Source organism: Scyliorhinus canicula, chromosome 19 (assembly GCF_902713615.1).
Source record: "Scyliorhinus canicula chromosome 19, sScyCan1.1, whole genome shotgun sequence".
Taxonomy (NCBI): domain Eukaryota; kingdom Metazoa; phylum Chordata; class Chondrichthyes; order Carcharhiniformes; family Scyliorhinidae; genus Scyliorhinus; species Scyliorhinus canicula.
In genome coordinates this window covers 69,306,018-69,322,150 of record NC_052164.1, presented here as the reverse complement: position 1 = coordinate 69,322,150, position 16,133 = coordinate 69,306,018, and the positions used below count along the sequence as shown (strand labels likewise).

The following is a 16,133-nucleotide window of genomic DNA, read 5'->3' as shown; positions in this document are numbered from 1 at the left end:
GAAGGGGAGATTCAGTGATGATAATGCCTATCGAATGCCAAGGGGCGATGGTTTGATTCTTTCCTATTGGAGATAGCCATTGCTTCGCAATTGTGTGGCTTGAATGTTACTTGCCACCCATAATGCCATAGACATCAGTGGGTCCGGAACATCCCATCGGCCGCCAATGACAAGCCGCCTCTGCTGCCGGTAAACATGCCACAGGGGGGCCAGATTTTAATCTCCTCAATTTCTCCTCACAAGACAGTCCCGCCGCCCCAGGGATTAATCTGGTGAAGCCCCATTGCACTCCCTCTATGACAAGTATATCTTTCCTTAGTTAAAGGGACCAGGGATGTACACAATACTCCAAATGAGGTATAAAGACTCTATGTAACTACAGCAAGATTTTACTTCTATACTCAGAGCCCATTGCAATAAAGGACAACATAGCATTTGCCTTCCTAATTGCTGCACCTCATGCTAGCTTTTTTTCCTCGTTCTTGGGATGTGGGTGTCACTGGCTGGGCCAGCATTTATTGCCCATCCCTAATTGCCCTTGAACTGAATAGCCATTTCTGTGGGGGCAGTTAAGAGTCAACCACATCGCTGTGTGGGTCTGGAGTCCCATGTAGGCCAGACCAGATTAGGGTGGCAGATTTATAATTATAATCTTTATTAGTGTCACAAGTAACACAATAACACTGGAATGAAGTTACTGTGAAAATCCCCTAGTCGCCACATTCCGGTGCTTATTTGGGGACACTGCGGGAGAGTTCAGAATGTCCAAATTAACTAACAAGCACGTCTTTCGGCACTTGTGGGAGCAAACCGGAGCAGCCGGAGGAAACCCACGCAGACACAGGGAGAACGTGCAGACTCCGCACAGACACTGACCCAAGCCGGGAATCGAACCCAGGTCCCTGGTGCTACCATGCCGCCCCCTTCCCTGAAGGATAATAGTGAACCAGGTGGGTTTTTACGATAATCAGCAATGGTTTCATCATGGTCATCATTAGATTTTTAACTCCAGACGTTTTTTTATTGAATTTAAATGTCACCAACTGCCATTCAAACCTGGGACCCCAGAGCTTTACCCAGGGTCTCTGGATTACTAGTCCAGTGACATTACCACGACACCACTGCCTCCCCTGATTCATGAACAAGGAGACCCAGATCCCTTTGGACACTGACACTTCCCAACCTATCACCATTTTAAAAAACTTCTTCCAAGAAGTTTTCAGTGACACCCAATTCCCTTGCTGCGCCCACGGTTATTTGATCATTCAGCAAATGTTACGACTTTGGGCTTGAAACCAGCTTCATACTTCATTCCGTTTTGGGATTTCCATTCAGGCCACTCATTTCCCTTAATCGTTTTCTACGCATGGTTTGCTCTATGTGCACATCTTAGCAATAAAGCCCTTATCGTCTACTTTATCCCTTGTGCCCAGTTATAAGATACCAGTCAGCAAAATATAGGGCATAGGACGCAGGAGCAGGAGGAGGCTATTTGGCCCTACAAGCCTACTCTGCCATTCACTTTCCTGTTTGCACCCTATAACCCGCGACTCCCTTATCCATCAAAAATCTAACTCAGCCTTAAATAAATCTAAAGGCTCAGCCTCCACTATTCTCAGAGAGGAGAATTCCACAGACTAACGACCCTCAGACAAAAAAGAAACGTCCCCATCCCGATCTTAAAAGGGAGACTACGTACTCTTAAACTATGTCCCCTAATTTTAGTCTCCCTTACAAAGGAAACATCCCCTGGGTATCCACCCATTCAAATCCCCTCACGATTTTGTAATGCAAACATGCATTTGTGGGGTAAGAAAGTGGAGGCAGACTGCTAATGTGAGTATAGCAGATTGTGACTGAAACGTGGGGGACAGGGCAGGGAAAATCGACTTATACATAGAATATTTTCAAAAATCATGACTTTTGGAACTGGAATCATAGGGTCTTATATGCTGGGTTAATTTATACGATCGACAGCAATAATGAAGGAGTTATTTTAAAAAGGCACAGAGAGAGTCCTGAACAAAGAATGGCATACCTAGCAAAATTATTTTAATAACTAGAATTCCACTGGGTAGAGAACCTTGGAATTAATACTGGTCTACCTGTACTTCAGGCTAATAAGTCTGCATGAAGCTGGCAGTGTTTGCCTGCTGTTTCCCCCACTTCCATCTGACAATACTGAAAAACTATGTGGACGCAATCCAAATTTAAAAATTTATTTCAGGGCTCTCAACCTCAGAATCCCAGAGAGCGTTCTCACAATGGAACCGTCAAAGTCTCTACAGACCTCCTTCTTTTACCACAAACCCACCTGTTGACTCTCTTGGTACGTTGGAGGGGGCACACTCTGGGTTGCCATCATGGTCAGTGTTGATGCAGGGGACGCATGTTGCATCATGGGGTTGCTTCACATCTAGAACCTAGGGAAACAACAGAGACGGTTCTTACAGCTGCTCAGTACATCAGCTTGAAGCACTCAGAAAAATGGGTCACTTAGCCAGCTAAAGGCATTGAATGTCCAGTTCCCAGAGTGAATTGCTCAAGTAGAGTACGATTCATCACATTACAAGCCTACTGAGAACTGCCAATAACAACTAGATCACACATGCTGCTTAAAAAAAAACAGCACCAGTTCTGTCAGTCAGAAGTGTGAAGGAATTAGCAGGGCTGTTTCAGATTTGTAGCAGAGTCTATTACTAAAATATTAGACCATAACAAAGTAAAAGTAGGGGAAATTATAATAAAGGTGGTCAGAGTCAACCTGCTGGGCAGCCAGGTAAGTGTACCATCCTCTGTGTGCTTTTGATACAGGTACAAAAGGAGAGAGAAAAAGGGAGCGCGAGAAAGGAAAAGAGCGCGTGAGGGAGAGCGAGAGAAGAAAGTAGACAGAAAAACACCCTGGATCAATCTCCTGACTGGCCTCTCGGCTAGCAGAGACTGAAGAAAAAACGTCAGACGCATCTGCAAATGCTCAATGATGTTTCCCAAATTCACCGGCTTCCTCTCACATGTACTAAAGACAGATTTATATAATTAGTCACTTGAACCTTATCATTACTTTTCTGCTGTTTTTGCTCAAATTCTTTATCCTTTATGCTGTTCTGATTTTTGATCCCTGATCACACACCCAGGTTTTCCAATGTAAACAGCATTCTTTAATCAGCACATTGGAGAGAGATCTTTGGACAAGGTTGGCCACAAACAACAGAATCCTTTCCTTTCCCCCCCCCCCCCCCCCCCCCCCCCCGGCCGCCCCACCACCCACCCCACCACCATGGTCTTACTTGTACTACCTGAAGAATCATTATCTCAAATTCTATGCTCGCAGCAATTGCATTACTGCACTGTAGTGGAACGCTGTTTGTGACCATCTCACTCCCCTTCACCATCAGAGGCTAACCTTTCAGTCATCCCGGCTCTTAGAAACTCCCTCTCAAAACCACTTCCCTGCACTTCCTTCCTTCTCTTAAAAGCTGCCACCCCTCCTGTATGTATCTTTTCTTTGATATGAAAAAGGAGGATATTTGGGCTTTGAAAGTTCAATTTTACTAAGTGTGCTACTTAGCTTGCCATGAGCATGTGACTCTGCCATGAGGCAAGCACTGTTTAGTTCTCACTGAGGCAAGACAAGGATGAAGACTGTAAATTGGGAAAGCTATGAATCCGGTTTTCCCATTATCTAAAACTGGAAATGTAAAAAAAGTTTCTAATGCCATCAGCCTAATGAGCTAATCAGCAATATAAAAAAATCTGGAATTAAAAGTCTAATGATGACCATGAAACCATTGTTGATTGTCCTAGAAGGAATCTGCTGTCTTTACCTGATCTGGCTTACATGTGACTCCAGGTCCACAGCAATGCCGTTGACTCTTCAGGGGCTGGTTTAGCACACTGGGATAAATCGCTGGCTTTTAAAGCAGACCAAGGCAGGCCATCAGCACAGTTCAATCCCCGCACCAGCCTCCCCAAACAGGTGCCAGAATGTGGCAACAAGGGGCTTTTCACAGTAACTTCATTGAACCCTACTTGCGTCAATAAGCGATTTTCATTTTTTCATTTCTTAAATGCCCTCTGAAATGACCTAGTGCCATTCAGTTCAAGGGCAATTAGGGATGGGCAATAAATGCTGGCCCAGCCAATGATGCCCACATACCCTGCATTAATTTTTTACTTGTGTACTGGAGTGATGAAATGAAAGTGGAGTTTCAGGGTTCAATGACACAAACCAAAGACACTGGGCGGGATTTTCCAGCCTCCCAGCCGCATGCTTCTCAGCAGCAGGAGGCGGCGCACCATTCACTAATGGCGGGATTATCTGCTTCCATCGCTGGCAATGGAATTCTCAATTAAGCCATCCTGCGCCTCAGGGAATCCCGTGGGCAGTGGGTGCAAGGACCAGAGAATCCAGTACGCCAGCAAACGACTGGAGAATTCCCGCCACTATGTACAGCACCATGTCATTAGCTGCAATGACACTCCGATAATGAGCTCTTGATCCAAGCTGATTCCTTTGATTAGAGTCTGCAGAGAAGCTGACTCAGCTATGTTCACACCGCATTCGCAGCTACGGGCTCTTGTCAGCGTGTTGCTCCACACGTGCCAGCTGCTCTCTGTCGACTCTGAAAAGGCTATACAAATAGTCCTATCCTCTTGCTCATTCCCCACAGCCCATCACCTTTTCTTTTCAAGTACTTATCCTACCCCCTTTGGAAAGTTATTACGGAATCTGCTTCCACCACACTTTCTGGCAGTGCATTCCAGACTGTGTAAAAACAATTCTCATCTTCCCTCAGATTCTTTCAAGACTTGCTTTAAATCTGTAATTTCCCTGCCAATGGAACGGCTTCTCCGTACGTACTCTATCAAAACCCTTCATAATCTTCAACACCGCTTGTGAAGCACCTCTTAGCCTTGTCTGCTCAAAGGAGAACAATCCCAACTTCTCGCATCCTTCCTCAAAACTGAAGTTTCTTGCTACAATCGCAATTGTTTTGCTGCAGCCTACGCTTGATAGTGACATTCTGAGCAATCAGCTCATCTGTGCTAACGACTTTCCTGGTTTGTAGGATCTTATTATTGCACACCTCATTATTGCAGCCCATCCCGAGCTGCTCTGAGGTTATTAAAAGTCAACAACACATGTGGAATTGGGAATCACTTTTAGTCCAGATTGGATAGAATGCCAGCTCTCTTCCCGAGAGACTATTAGTAAACCAGCTGGGTTTTTACAAGCAAGTTATAACTTTTTTGACCGCCAGTGCACATATTAACACGGTTTTATCCAATTTTATTTCATGGAGTAAACTTCACACAATTGAAATGTTTTAATATTAGCCGTACCTACGAAAGCTGTAACATATCTGCAACATCTTGTTTGGCCAAGCTTTCTCAATGACTTCGGAGGCTTTGCGATGAAGAAATTGCTCCATTACCATTCGCAGTATTATAGAATGGTTACAGCACAGAAAATGACCATTCAGACCATCTTGTCTGCCAGCTCCCTTCAAGTAGTACAAGTTGCAGCTCACCAGAGTTATGTTTCAATAGGGCACTTGCTTTACCTGGGCAATTTGGTGAGTGAGGGAATTTGGCATATTGAGGAAGAAATTATTGTCATAATATAAACCAGTATATCATGGTGCAGACACACACTGATGGACACGCACAGGGACCAATCAACATGTACAAACACCGCAGCCAATCACCAGTTAGAATACACACACTATAAAGGCAAAGGGCACCACGGTTCCCACTCATTCTGGGTGTTGCCTCTGAGTGGAACAAGAACTCATCCAGCCCAGCACAGACTTACAACACGTGCTGAGAGAATCAACTGGTTCGGACAAGGTTTAGGTCTCTAGTTTAAGTTAGCATCATTTAGACCCACAGTCATCGTGTGTTAGTTAGTTAGAAGTAGTTAATAAAATTGAGTTGAACCTTCATCAGTGTTGGAAGTGTCTGTTCATCTCTCAAGTCTACACTAGCCAACACTTCAATTATGTTCTAATCTTTCACAGACTAGAGAGTTGGAGTGGAAGACAGCTAGACAAGGGAGCTGATGTTCAGTGGCATTAATAAATAAGCTGGGAGAATCAGCCAAGTACATGGACAAGCAGGCTGCAGTCTGAATGAATATTGATGAGCAGGCTGCAGCCTGGACATCGCAATACACAGGAAAGAGGGCATCTCCAGGCCATCCCAGGGACAATAGAAATATACTGTCAATCGCAAAAGTCTGCCAGACACAACGGCACCTATACCCCTTATGTGGAAAGCCTACGTGCCCCCAACACCTACAGGCACGGCCATTGAGTGAACATCCTGAGATCGGTGTGGCGGCCCCTGATTGGGCTAGATCGAGCAGGGTGATCGAGCCTTGATCAACCGACTGGCAATGACCCAGACCCTGCCCAAAAGTGAATGAAATCCAAGACGGTTAAACGGTGCTTCGTCACCTTCGAATCTCTCTCTGCAGCAGCCAGAAACAGAAACACAACAATGGTGATCTTCACTGGCCACCACGGGGAGGGTCATCATGTCACCAGTGGAAGGAAGCCCAGAGCATCAGACCAGGCTGAGGACCAAACATCGAAGATGACAGAAACCAACAAATGGATAGCGGCCAATGGCGTACCACAAGGATCTGTTCTGGGGCCGTTGCTGTTTGTCATTTTTATAAATGACCTAGAGGAGGGCGCAGAAGGATGGGTGAGTAAATTTGCAGACGACACTAAAGTCAGTGGAGTTGTAGATAGTGCGGAAGGATGTTGCAGGTTACAGAGGGACATAGATAAGCTGCAGAGCTGGGCTGAGAGGTGGCAAATGGAGTTTAATGTGGAGAAGTGTGAGGTGATTCACTTTGGAAAGAATAACAGAAATGCGGAATATTTGGCTAATGGTAAAATTCTTGGTAGTGTGGATGAGCAGAGGGATCTCGGTGTCCATGTACATAGATCCCTGAAAGTTGCCACCCAGGTTGATAGGGTTGTGAAGAAGGCCTATGGTGTGTTGGCCTTTATTGGTAGAGGGATTGAGTTCCGGAGCCATGAGGTCATGTTGCAGTTGTACAAAACTCTAGTACGGCCGCATTTGGAATATTGCGTACAGTTCTGGTCGCCTCATTATAGGAAGGACGTGGAAGCTTTGGAACGGGTGCAGAGGAGATTTACTAGGATGTTGCCTGGTATGGAGGGAAAATCTTATGAGGAAAGGCTGATGGACTTGAGGTTGTTTTCGTTAGAGAGAAGAAGGTTAAGAGGTGACTTAATAGAGGCATACAAAATGATCAGAGGGTTAGATAGGGTGGACAGCGAGAGCCTTCTCCCGCGGATGGAGGTGGCTAGCACGAGGGGACATAGCCTTAAATTGAGGGGTAATAGATATAGGACAGAGGTCAGAGGTGGGTTTTTTACGCAAAGAGTGGTGAGGCCGTGGAATGCCCTACCTGCAACAGTAGTGAACACGCCAACATTGAGGGCATTAAAAATTTATTGGATAAGCATATGGATGATAAGGGCATAGTGTAGGTTAGATGGCCTTTAGATTTTTTTCCATGTCGGTGCAACATCGAGGGCCGAAGGGCCTGTACTGCGCTGTATCGTTCTATGTTCTATGTTCTATGTTCTATATCTGTTTGAGTACTTATCAGTCACTCAAAGTTAAGTCAAGATCTAGTGTTGCACTTTAGAATTCTGTAGTATACATTAGACTGATTGTGCGATTGATTGATGTTAACATTGTGAATAAAGACTATTGATTTAAAACTAAGTCGACTCGCAATCATTTGTCCACTGCATAAGGGTTAAAGACACACTGTGCGCAAGACTATAGGCCATCAAATAGTGGAAGCGAGTGGAGGAAGAAATATGCAAACAATTTGGGGAACTGAATAAAAAGCATAGAGTAATAATCACAGGGGCTTTCAGCTGTCCTGATATGAATTGAACAGAAGAGTAGGCAAATGGTATAAGAGAATGGAGTTCCTACAATGTGCAGTTTTTTGTGGCCTCGCTCTGAGCCCCCGGATATTTGTTTCAGCTGTTTTATGGCCTCACTCTCCTCTCTCTCTGGCCTACCCTCCTCTTCCCTCCCTTCCCCTTCTATTCCTTGCAGTTTTGTAGGCTCCCGAGTGCCTCTCCCCCTCCTCACTATTGGCTGTTGGCATCAAACAGATCCTAGAACAAGTTTGGGAATGGCCTCCATGCTTTGTGGAAGCCATCTTCTGACCCTCGGATAGTGAACTTTACCTTCTCCAGGTGGAGAAATTCCAACAGATCTACCAGCCAGTCTTCAGCTGTGGGTGGTGCTGCTGATCGCCGGCAGAGCAGCATTCTCCAGCGGGCAATTAGGGAAACAAAGGCAAGGGCATCGTCCCTCTTCCCCATGAATAGTTCTGGCTGGTTCGATACCCCGAAGACTGCCACTCTTGGGTTCGTTTCCACCCTCACCCCCACAACCTTGGACATTGCCTCAAAGAAGGCTATCCAAAACCCGACAAGTCTGGGGCATACGAGGGCAGCATGGTGGCACAGTGGATAGCCAAGGTCCCAGGTTCAATCCCGTTTCTGGGTCACTGTCCGTGTCACTAGGCAAGGATCTTCATTTTAGACACTCCAGGGTGTCCATTATGGAAGTCTAGGAAGAGCGCTGCAGGTGCACGCTCGGGAACCACCACGTGGATACCACACAAGAGCACGCTCAGTTTTTTTTTTAAGAACAGTACAGCACAGAACAGGCCCTTCGGCCCTCAATGTTGTGCCGACCAATGATCACCCTACTCAAGCCCATGTATCCACCCTATACCAGTAACCCAACAACCCCCATTAATATTATTTTTTTTTAGGATACTAAGGGCAATTTAGCCTGGCCAATCCACCTAACCCGCACATCTTTGGACTGTGGGAGGAAACCGGAACACCCGGAGGAAACCCACGCACACACGGGGAGGACGTGCAGACTCCGCACAGACAGTGACCCAGCCGGGAATCGAACCTGGGACCCTGGAGCTGTGAAGCATTGATGCTAACCACCATGCTACCGTGCTGCCCACTGCTACCGTGCTGCCCAGTTCTTCCATCTTCCCTTTGTAAGCCTTCAGGTCCTTGGGCAGAGCTCGGTGGTGGGTCCCATATGCCTGAAACAGGAGTCGTGGGTCAGTCTGGGTCCAGTTATGGATGCGAGATGCAGTGACTGGTAGTGAGTCCATGAAATGGAGGGAAGCTATTACCTCATCGGCCGTGGCGGGAGTGGGTGGCTTAGTGGGCAGCAGCAGTAGGCAGCTCAAAGCGCCTGTGTGGAGTATGTGGACCCCAGAGCAGTGTTTCAATACGTATTCATACCCCGCCAACAATAGAGGCCAGTGCTGGATGCGGGCGGGGGAAATCGCACGATCATCTTTGAAGAGCCCCAAAAGGGGCTTGTGGTCCATCACTATGGTGAAGTGGTGCCCGTAGATGTACTGGTGGAATTCCTTTCTGCCGAATACCAGGGCCAATTCTTCTTTCTCCACCTGCGTGTACCATTTCTCCGCGCCGGCCAGTGTCTTAGATGCAAAGCGATTGGTAACTCGAAACCATCTTCCATTACATGGGCTAGCACGCCCCAACACACCCCAAAGAGATGTGTCGCTGGTCAGTAAGAGTGGGTTAAAATGAGTAAGCAGTCTTGAAGAGGAAAGCTGCTGTTTTACTCTGGCAAGCGTTGCTTGTTGCTCGGCTCCCCACGCCCAGAGATGTCCTTTCTTTAGCATTCTATGGAGGGGATCCAATGTCATGGCTAGGTCATATTCCGCGGAGGGCACGGGAAACTTGATGGATCCTATCCCATGACCTCGACTGAGGTTATAACAGCTACATTACATCTGTGCTGCCATGTGACCATTCCACAAGCCTGTCCAGGATGGCTAGCACGACCCTCCTCACAATACAGACTCTGTACGCAGGAATACTTAGTATTCAGTCCTGCCATTTTTTGAGGCAGGTCTCAGTTATTTCCACAACATCCCATTTCCATGTGGCTACTTGTAAAGGTAAGAGGTGATTGAAGCTGGGAGCGGTCATGAAGGATGTCCTTGCAGGAAAAGAGGAAATCCACAGTTTCTGAAAGAAAACGGTGGAAATACTCAGGGTTCGCAAAATCTGTGTAGATAGAAAGAGGGTTAACGTTTCAGATCCATCTCAGACGGTAGAGTTTAGGCTTGCTCACTATGAAGTCCATGCTCTCGTCCTCATAGGGATAGACACAGCTTACCCAAGTTCAGCATGCTCAGGCAAAAGTTCACAAGAGCCGTTTTAGAGCTAGCTTAACCTTGGTGACTCAACTTTAACACCCTCCAAAGTGAGTGATCATTGTTTGACATTCTTACCAAACAAAAATTCGTCAATCTCAGTCTTAAAGGTTTGGTTGAAAGGGAATCCAAAAAGTTCCACATGTCTACTGATTCTTTTTTTTTAATGAAAAATTTGCTTCCTGATTCCATTCCTAACTGGCCAAGCTCCAATCTAAAGATTATGGCCTCTTTCTCTGGATTCCCCCTCCAAAGGAAATATCTTCTCTGTATTTTCCCTCAATGTTCTAAATTTCAGAGAAAATCTAAACTTAAAGGAATGCAAACCAAGATAACACAGCTTTCCTTTATAATCTAACACTTTGAGCCTTGCTATTACTCTGGCGAAGTTAAGCTGCACCTTTCCAAGGTCAATGTATTCTTCCAGAGATGTGGTGCCAAAAGCTAAACACATTATTCAAGGTGGAATTTGACGGAGACTCTATACAACTGGATCTACACTGCCTCATTTTTGTATTCCAAACCCTCGAGATAAAGGCCAACATTCCATTGGTCTTGCTCATGGATTTTTGCACCATTACACTACCTTTTGTGGTTTGTGTACAGAGTCAACTAAATCCTTTGCTCCTTCACAGGCCCTAGTTTCCCCAACTTTAAGAAAACATTTTTGATGTGTCTGTCCTGGATCCAAGAAAGTCGTTAAAAATCTTGCATTTCCCTATCCAGTCTGCGCCACCAATCGATGATGGCTGATCTCATCCTGGCTTTAACTCCATCGCCCTGCCCGTGCTCCATAACCCTTCAACCCATTACCAATTCTCTGGGACAGTGAGTAAATTTAAGGAGGAGCTCAACCGATTTTTAATTGGTAATGGCTTGAAGGGTTATGGAGCACAGGCAGGGTGGTGGAGTTAAAGCCAGGATGAGATCAGCCACCATCAAATGATGGCGCAGACTGGATAGGCAAAATGGCCTAATACTGCTCCTATATCTTATGAACTTATGACATGGACAGACTAAGTGAGTTGGTAAAACCGTAGCAGATGGAGCACATTGTAGGGAAATGCAAGATTTTTAACGACTGTCTACTCTACTCAGGCCAAATCTATCCTCTTGCCTATGCAAGTTCCTTTGCTTAATTCCAGAATGCAAGTGTGGGACACCACTTTCTCACCCCCAAACTGAATTTTGAATTCTACCATACAATGGTAACAATTCCCTAGAAGATTCTTAACTAGGAGGTCATTAATTAATCCCTCTTCATTAGACAATACCAAATCCAGAGGAGCCATCTCCCTGTTTGGTTCCCCAACATACTGTCCCAAGAAACAATCTCTAATACATTCAATGAATTCTGCCTGGAGGCTACCCTTGCCAATTTGATTCTTCCAGTCTACGTATAATATCAAAAACATCCATGATTATTGCGTAATTTCTTTGTAAGCCCCCAGTATTTCCTGGTTCATACTGTGCCCCACTGCAGAACTACTGTTTGAGGCCTTATAGCTTACTCCTACCAAGGGTTTTTTCCCTTTGTTATTTCTTATTTTTACCCAGACTGATTGCACATCTTGATCTCCAATGTTTCTGCCATTTCTCATTACAGCACTGATCCCTTTCGTCACCAGCAGAGCTATGCCCAACTCCTTTTCCTGTCCATCTGTCTTTCCGAAATACTGCGTACCCTTGGATATCTAACTCCCAGGGCTGGTCTCACTGAACCATTTTTCAGTAATCGCCACCAAAACATATCCTTTTGTTTCTATTCATGCTGTTAATTCATTGAGTTTATTCCAAATGCTTTGTGTATTTAGATACAAAGCTTTTAAAGTTGTTCCACTGTTAAATGTCCCTACTCTTCTATAATTCCTTGGTGCATAAAGACAGTCACCCGTTCTGTCCCTCACTTTTGGTAACCATCTGCCTCATTGCTAATCTTCACTCTTAACTCCTCCTTTAATTTGGGTTTTTAAATTTCCCCTCCAACTGAACTACCCCCCGCCCCGCCCTCCAATTCAGTTTAAAGCCCGAGTTATGAGATTCGCTAGGACTCTGGTCCCAGCCTGATTCAGATGAAGACCGTCCCATCGGAACAGCTCCCTCCTTCCCCAGTATTGGTGCCAATGTCCCATGAATTCAAATCCATTTCTCCCACGCCAATCTTTGAGCCTCACATTTACCTCCTTAATCGGATTGACTCTGTGCCAATTAGCTCATGGCTCAGGTAGTAATCCAGAGATTATTACCTTTTTGGTTCTGCTTTTTAATTTAGTTGCTCATACTCCCTTCTATAGAACAAGGATGTCTTTGGTATCTACGTGGACCACGATAACTGGATCTTTAACTTCCCACTCCATGTTCCTCTGTAGCCCAGATGAGATATCCTGAACCCGAGCACCAATTCGGGTCCCTTAATCTCCTAATCCTATATTCACAATTTACTGTTCCTTCCAGCTTTGTGTCAACTGCAAACTTGGATATACAGCTCTCGATTCCTTCATTCAAGTTCTTGAAATATGCGTTGAAAAGCTGAGGGCCTCGTACTGATCCGCGATAAACATCACTAATCAACTCCCGCCAATCCGAAAATGTTCCCCTTTTTCCTCACTGTTTCCTATCTCTTGAAACTGATCAAAGATAAAGTTGCACATTAAACTAGGTTCTCCCAGAGCTTTCAGTTGCTTTATGCCAGGGAGGTATGTGAAATACTAAGTTAGAAGCCTCATGAGAGGCCAGGAAACCAGGTTTCCCAGCGTTATGAAGTTTACTGACATCGGACCAATTCCCCACCATTCTCCTCACACAGCAAAGAAATCCAGCTTGTTCCTATTTGATTATTTGGCAGGCCTCCAAAGCAGTTACCTATACTGTAAGAGCTCATGGACCAAACTTAACAGTTAATGGCATCAGTGTGATTTTTTTTTTTGGTTAGCTGCAGACGGACTGAAAACAGAATCACATTCTGCAATGTTGAGACAATCACATTACGGAGCCTCAGAAGAGTAGCTCCAATTTAGGTTCGTGGCTCCTGACAGTGATATGAAAGTCATTCCTATACTCCCACATCCCCATCCCAGGCAAGGGCAGCTTGCAGAAAATGAATATCTCCAGCAAGATTCTGATTTGTAGCTCTGATATTCGGATGCCCACTCAGATGTCAACATATTCTATTCGATCATGTCATAGTTCAGTTTAGTATGGTACAGCAGGTAAGTCAATGGCACATCAGAACGGAGACTGGTGCCATTGTGCTGCGGGTGATACATTTTAACTCTTAACTATTACAGAAGATCTCAAAAGTGCACTAAGCACAGTTCAAAATTAGTGTTATTTCATGTTTTCTAATGACCTATTATTTTTCCAGGAGCCTCTCTTCTATGGTCCACAGCCAAACATATATTTGTGCTCCCTATGGCAATGTATTATATCAGTACTGTGGAAGTGAAGGCTTCCAATTTCAGACACAAAGGGCAGAATTTTATGACTGAGGTTGGGATTTTCTGATTGCTGATGCCTGCCCGCCCACTTACATAATCACACATGCGGACCCATTAGGAAATGAAATGAAAATCGCTTATTGTCACGAGTAGGCTTCAATGAAGTTACTGTGAAAAGCCCCTAGTCGCCACATTCCGGCGCCTGTCCGGGGAGGCTGGTACGGGAATCGAACCATGCTGCTGGCCTGCTTGGTCTGCTTTAAAAGCCAGCGATTTAGCCTGGTGAGCTAAACCAGGCCATCTCTGAGAATGCTGTCCAAATACAGACAGCAGGAGGACCAAAATGGCTGACCCAATGGAAGGACCTACTAGGAAAGCCCAGATGGCAGCCCTTCTGGGAGAGCTGGGCACTGCTGAGCGAGCAGGAGAACACAATGGTGTCTCAAAACGGAGGGGATCCCTGAAGATATTTGAAATTTTAAGAATTATTTGTGGCCACAGCAGCTTGGCTATCATTGTGGAGAGGATACCTGGTGAGATCCCAAAGCGCCCATGCCCATGGTCTGTTAATTGCCTACAAATGGTTACTTGGTGCTGTTGTATGGTAGTCATTTCCTTTGCCTACCCTCCTCCCGCAAGGTTTGGAGGCAGGAGAAGGTTTGGTGTCCAACCCACCGTCCTATTCTGTAAATTGCAGTCCCAACCTCCCCCCCCCCCCCCCACCCAAATCTGTCCACTTCCAAACCCACCTCCTCGATGGTACACCTCCAAACCCACCTCCTAGATGGTACAATCGCTAGTGTCAACATCAAGCACTTTTGGTCAGGTATCTATCGATACTCTGCCCTGATTGCCTCAGTGCTCAGAAGAGGTTATTATAAGGAACCTCATTCCTTCTGTTTCCTGCAGCACTGGCCATTTAGCACTGAGGTCACCAACTGAGTTCACAGTTTTGTGCCTTATAAAGTGGTCAATTCAGATTGCCTGTGCCCATTTAGCAAAGGACTCGTGCTGGCCAGCAGGACACATCCAATCAAGCCACTTACTGCCCCATCAGTCTTCTCTCAATCATCAGCAAAGAGATGGAAGTGGTCAAGAAGCAGTCACTTAGCAATAACCTCCTCACTTGGGTAGCACAGTGGCGCAGTGGATAGCACTGCAGTCTCACGGCACCGAGGTCCCAGGTTCGTTCCCAGCTCTGGGTCACTGTCCGTGTGGAGTTTGCCTAATATCCCCGTGTGTGCGTGGGTTTCGCCCCCACAACACAAAGATGTGCAGGGTAGGTGGATTGAACATGCTAAATTGCCCCTTAATTGGAAAAAATGAATAGGGTACTCTAAATTTATAAAAAAAATATATAAAAAATAACCTCCTCACTGATGCTCAGTTTGAATCTGCCAGGGTCACTCAGCTCCACATCTCATTACAGCCTTGGAACAAAACAAAGGATAAAAGAGCGGTGAGGGGAGAGTGGCTGCCCTTGACATTAAGGAAGCTTTTGACAAGAGTGCAGTATCAAGAAGCCTTGGCAAAATTGAAGTCAGTAGGCATCAGGAGAAATGTTTCACTGGTTGGAGGCATAGCTAGCACAAAGGAAGATGATTACAGTTGTTAGAGGTTAATCAGCTTAGCCCCAGGACATCGCTGCAAGAATTCCTTCGAGCAGAGCCCTGGTTGCTTCACCACTGACCTCACCTCTATCACATGCTCAACAGTAGGGATATTCGTTGATGATTTCAGGGTTCAATTCCATTTGAATTCATCAGATAAGGAAGCATAGAGCAAGGCCTCGGCAGGAATCAGACTTGGGATCATAATTGGAAAGTAGGACTCATGCCACACAAGTGCTAGGTAATGATCACCTCCAACAAAGTCTAACCACCCCCCTTTGGTATTCAATGACATTACCATCACTGAATACCCCACAAACAACATTCTAGATAGCACTATTGACCAGAAATATGACTGAACCAGCCGCATATTTACTGTAACTTTACAGCGGGATCAAAGCTTTGAATTCTCACTTCCTGACACCCAACTTCTTCCACAAGATATGTCAGGAATATGATGGGATACTTTTCACTTGCCTGGATGAGTGTAGCTCCAACAGCATTCAAGAATCTCAGCACTATTCAAAACAAAGGTGCCAATTTGATCGACAGCCGATCCGCCATCTTAAACGTACACTCGGCCCATCACTGATCCACTCCGGAGTGTGTGCCAAGTGTAAGATACACTGCAGCAACTTTTCAAACGTTCGTACAGGATCCATGGACAGACAAATCCAGCCTCAAATCAGAGAAGCAATCGGTGATGGCAAAGGAACTGAAAGCCTTTGTGGAGTTGATGGAGGGTGTGAACCCCTGGAGGTTCACACACCCGAGAGAGAAGGAGTTCTCTTTCTTCTC

General features: G+C 45.6%; 1 protein-coding gene across 14 annotated transcripts in view; it reads right to left on the bottom strand.

Annotated features, from left to right (window-relative positions):
• pknox2 (pbx/knotted 1 homeobox 2) overlaps nt 1-16,133 on the bottom strand; it is a 540,450-nt gene that overhangs the window by 220,993 nt on the left and 303,324 nt on the right. For 10 of the 14 annotated variants that reach the window (XM_038779091.1, XM_038779084.1, XM_038779087.1 and 7 more), the window contains one exon: nt 2,315-2,423. The exons of the other annotated variants lie outside the window; for them this stretch is intronic. In XM_038779091.1, coding sequence (XP_038635019.1) covers nt 2,315-2,401 — 87 coding nt within the window. In that variant the 5' untranslated portion in view covers nt 2,402-2,423. The remainder of the gene's footprint in view (nt 1-2,314; nt 2,424-16,133) is intronic. 14 annotated transcript variants of the gene reach the window in all.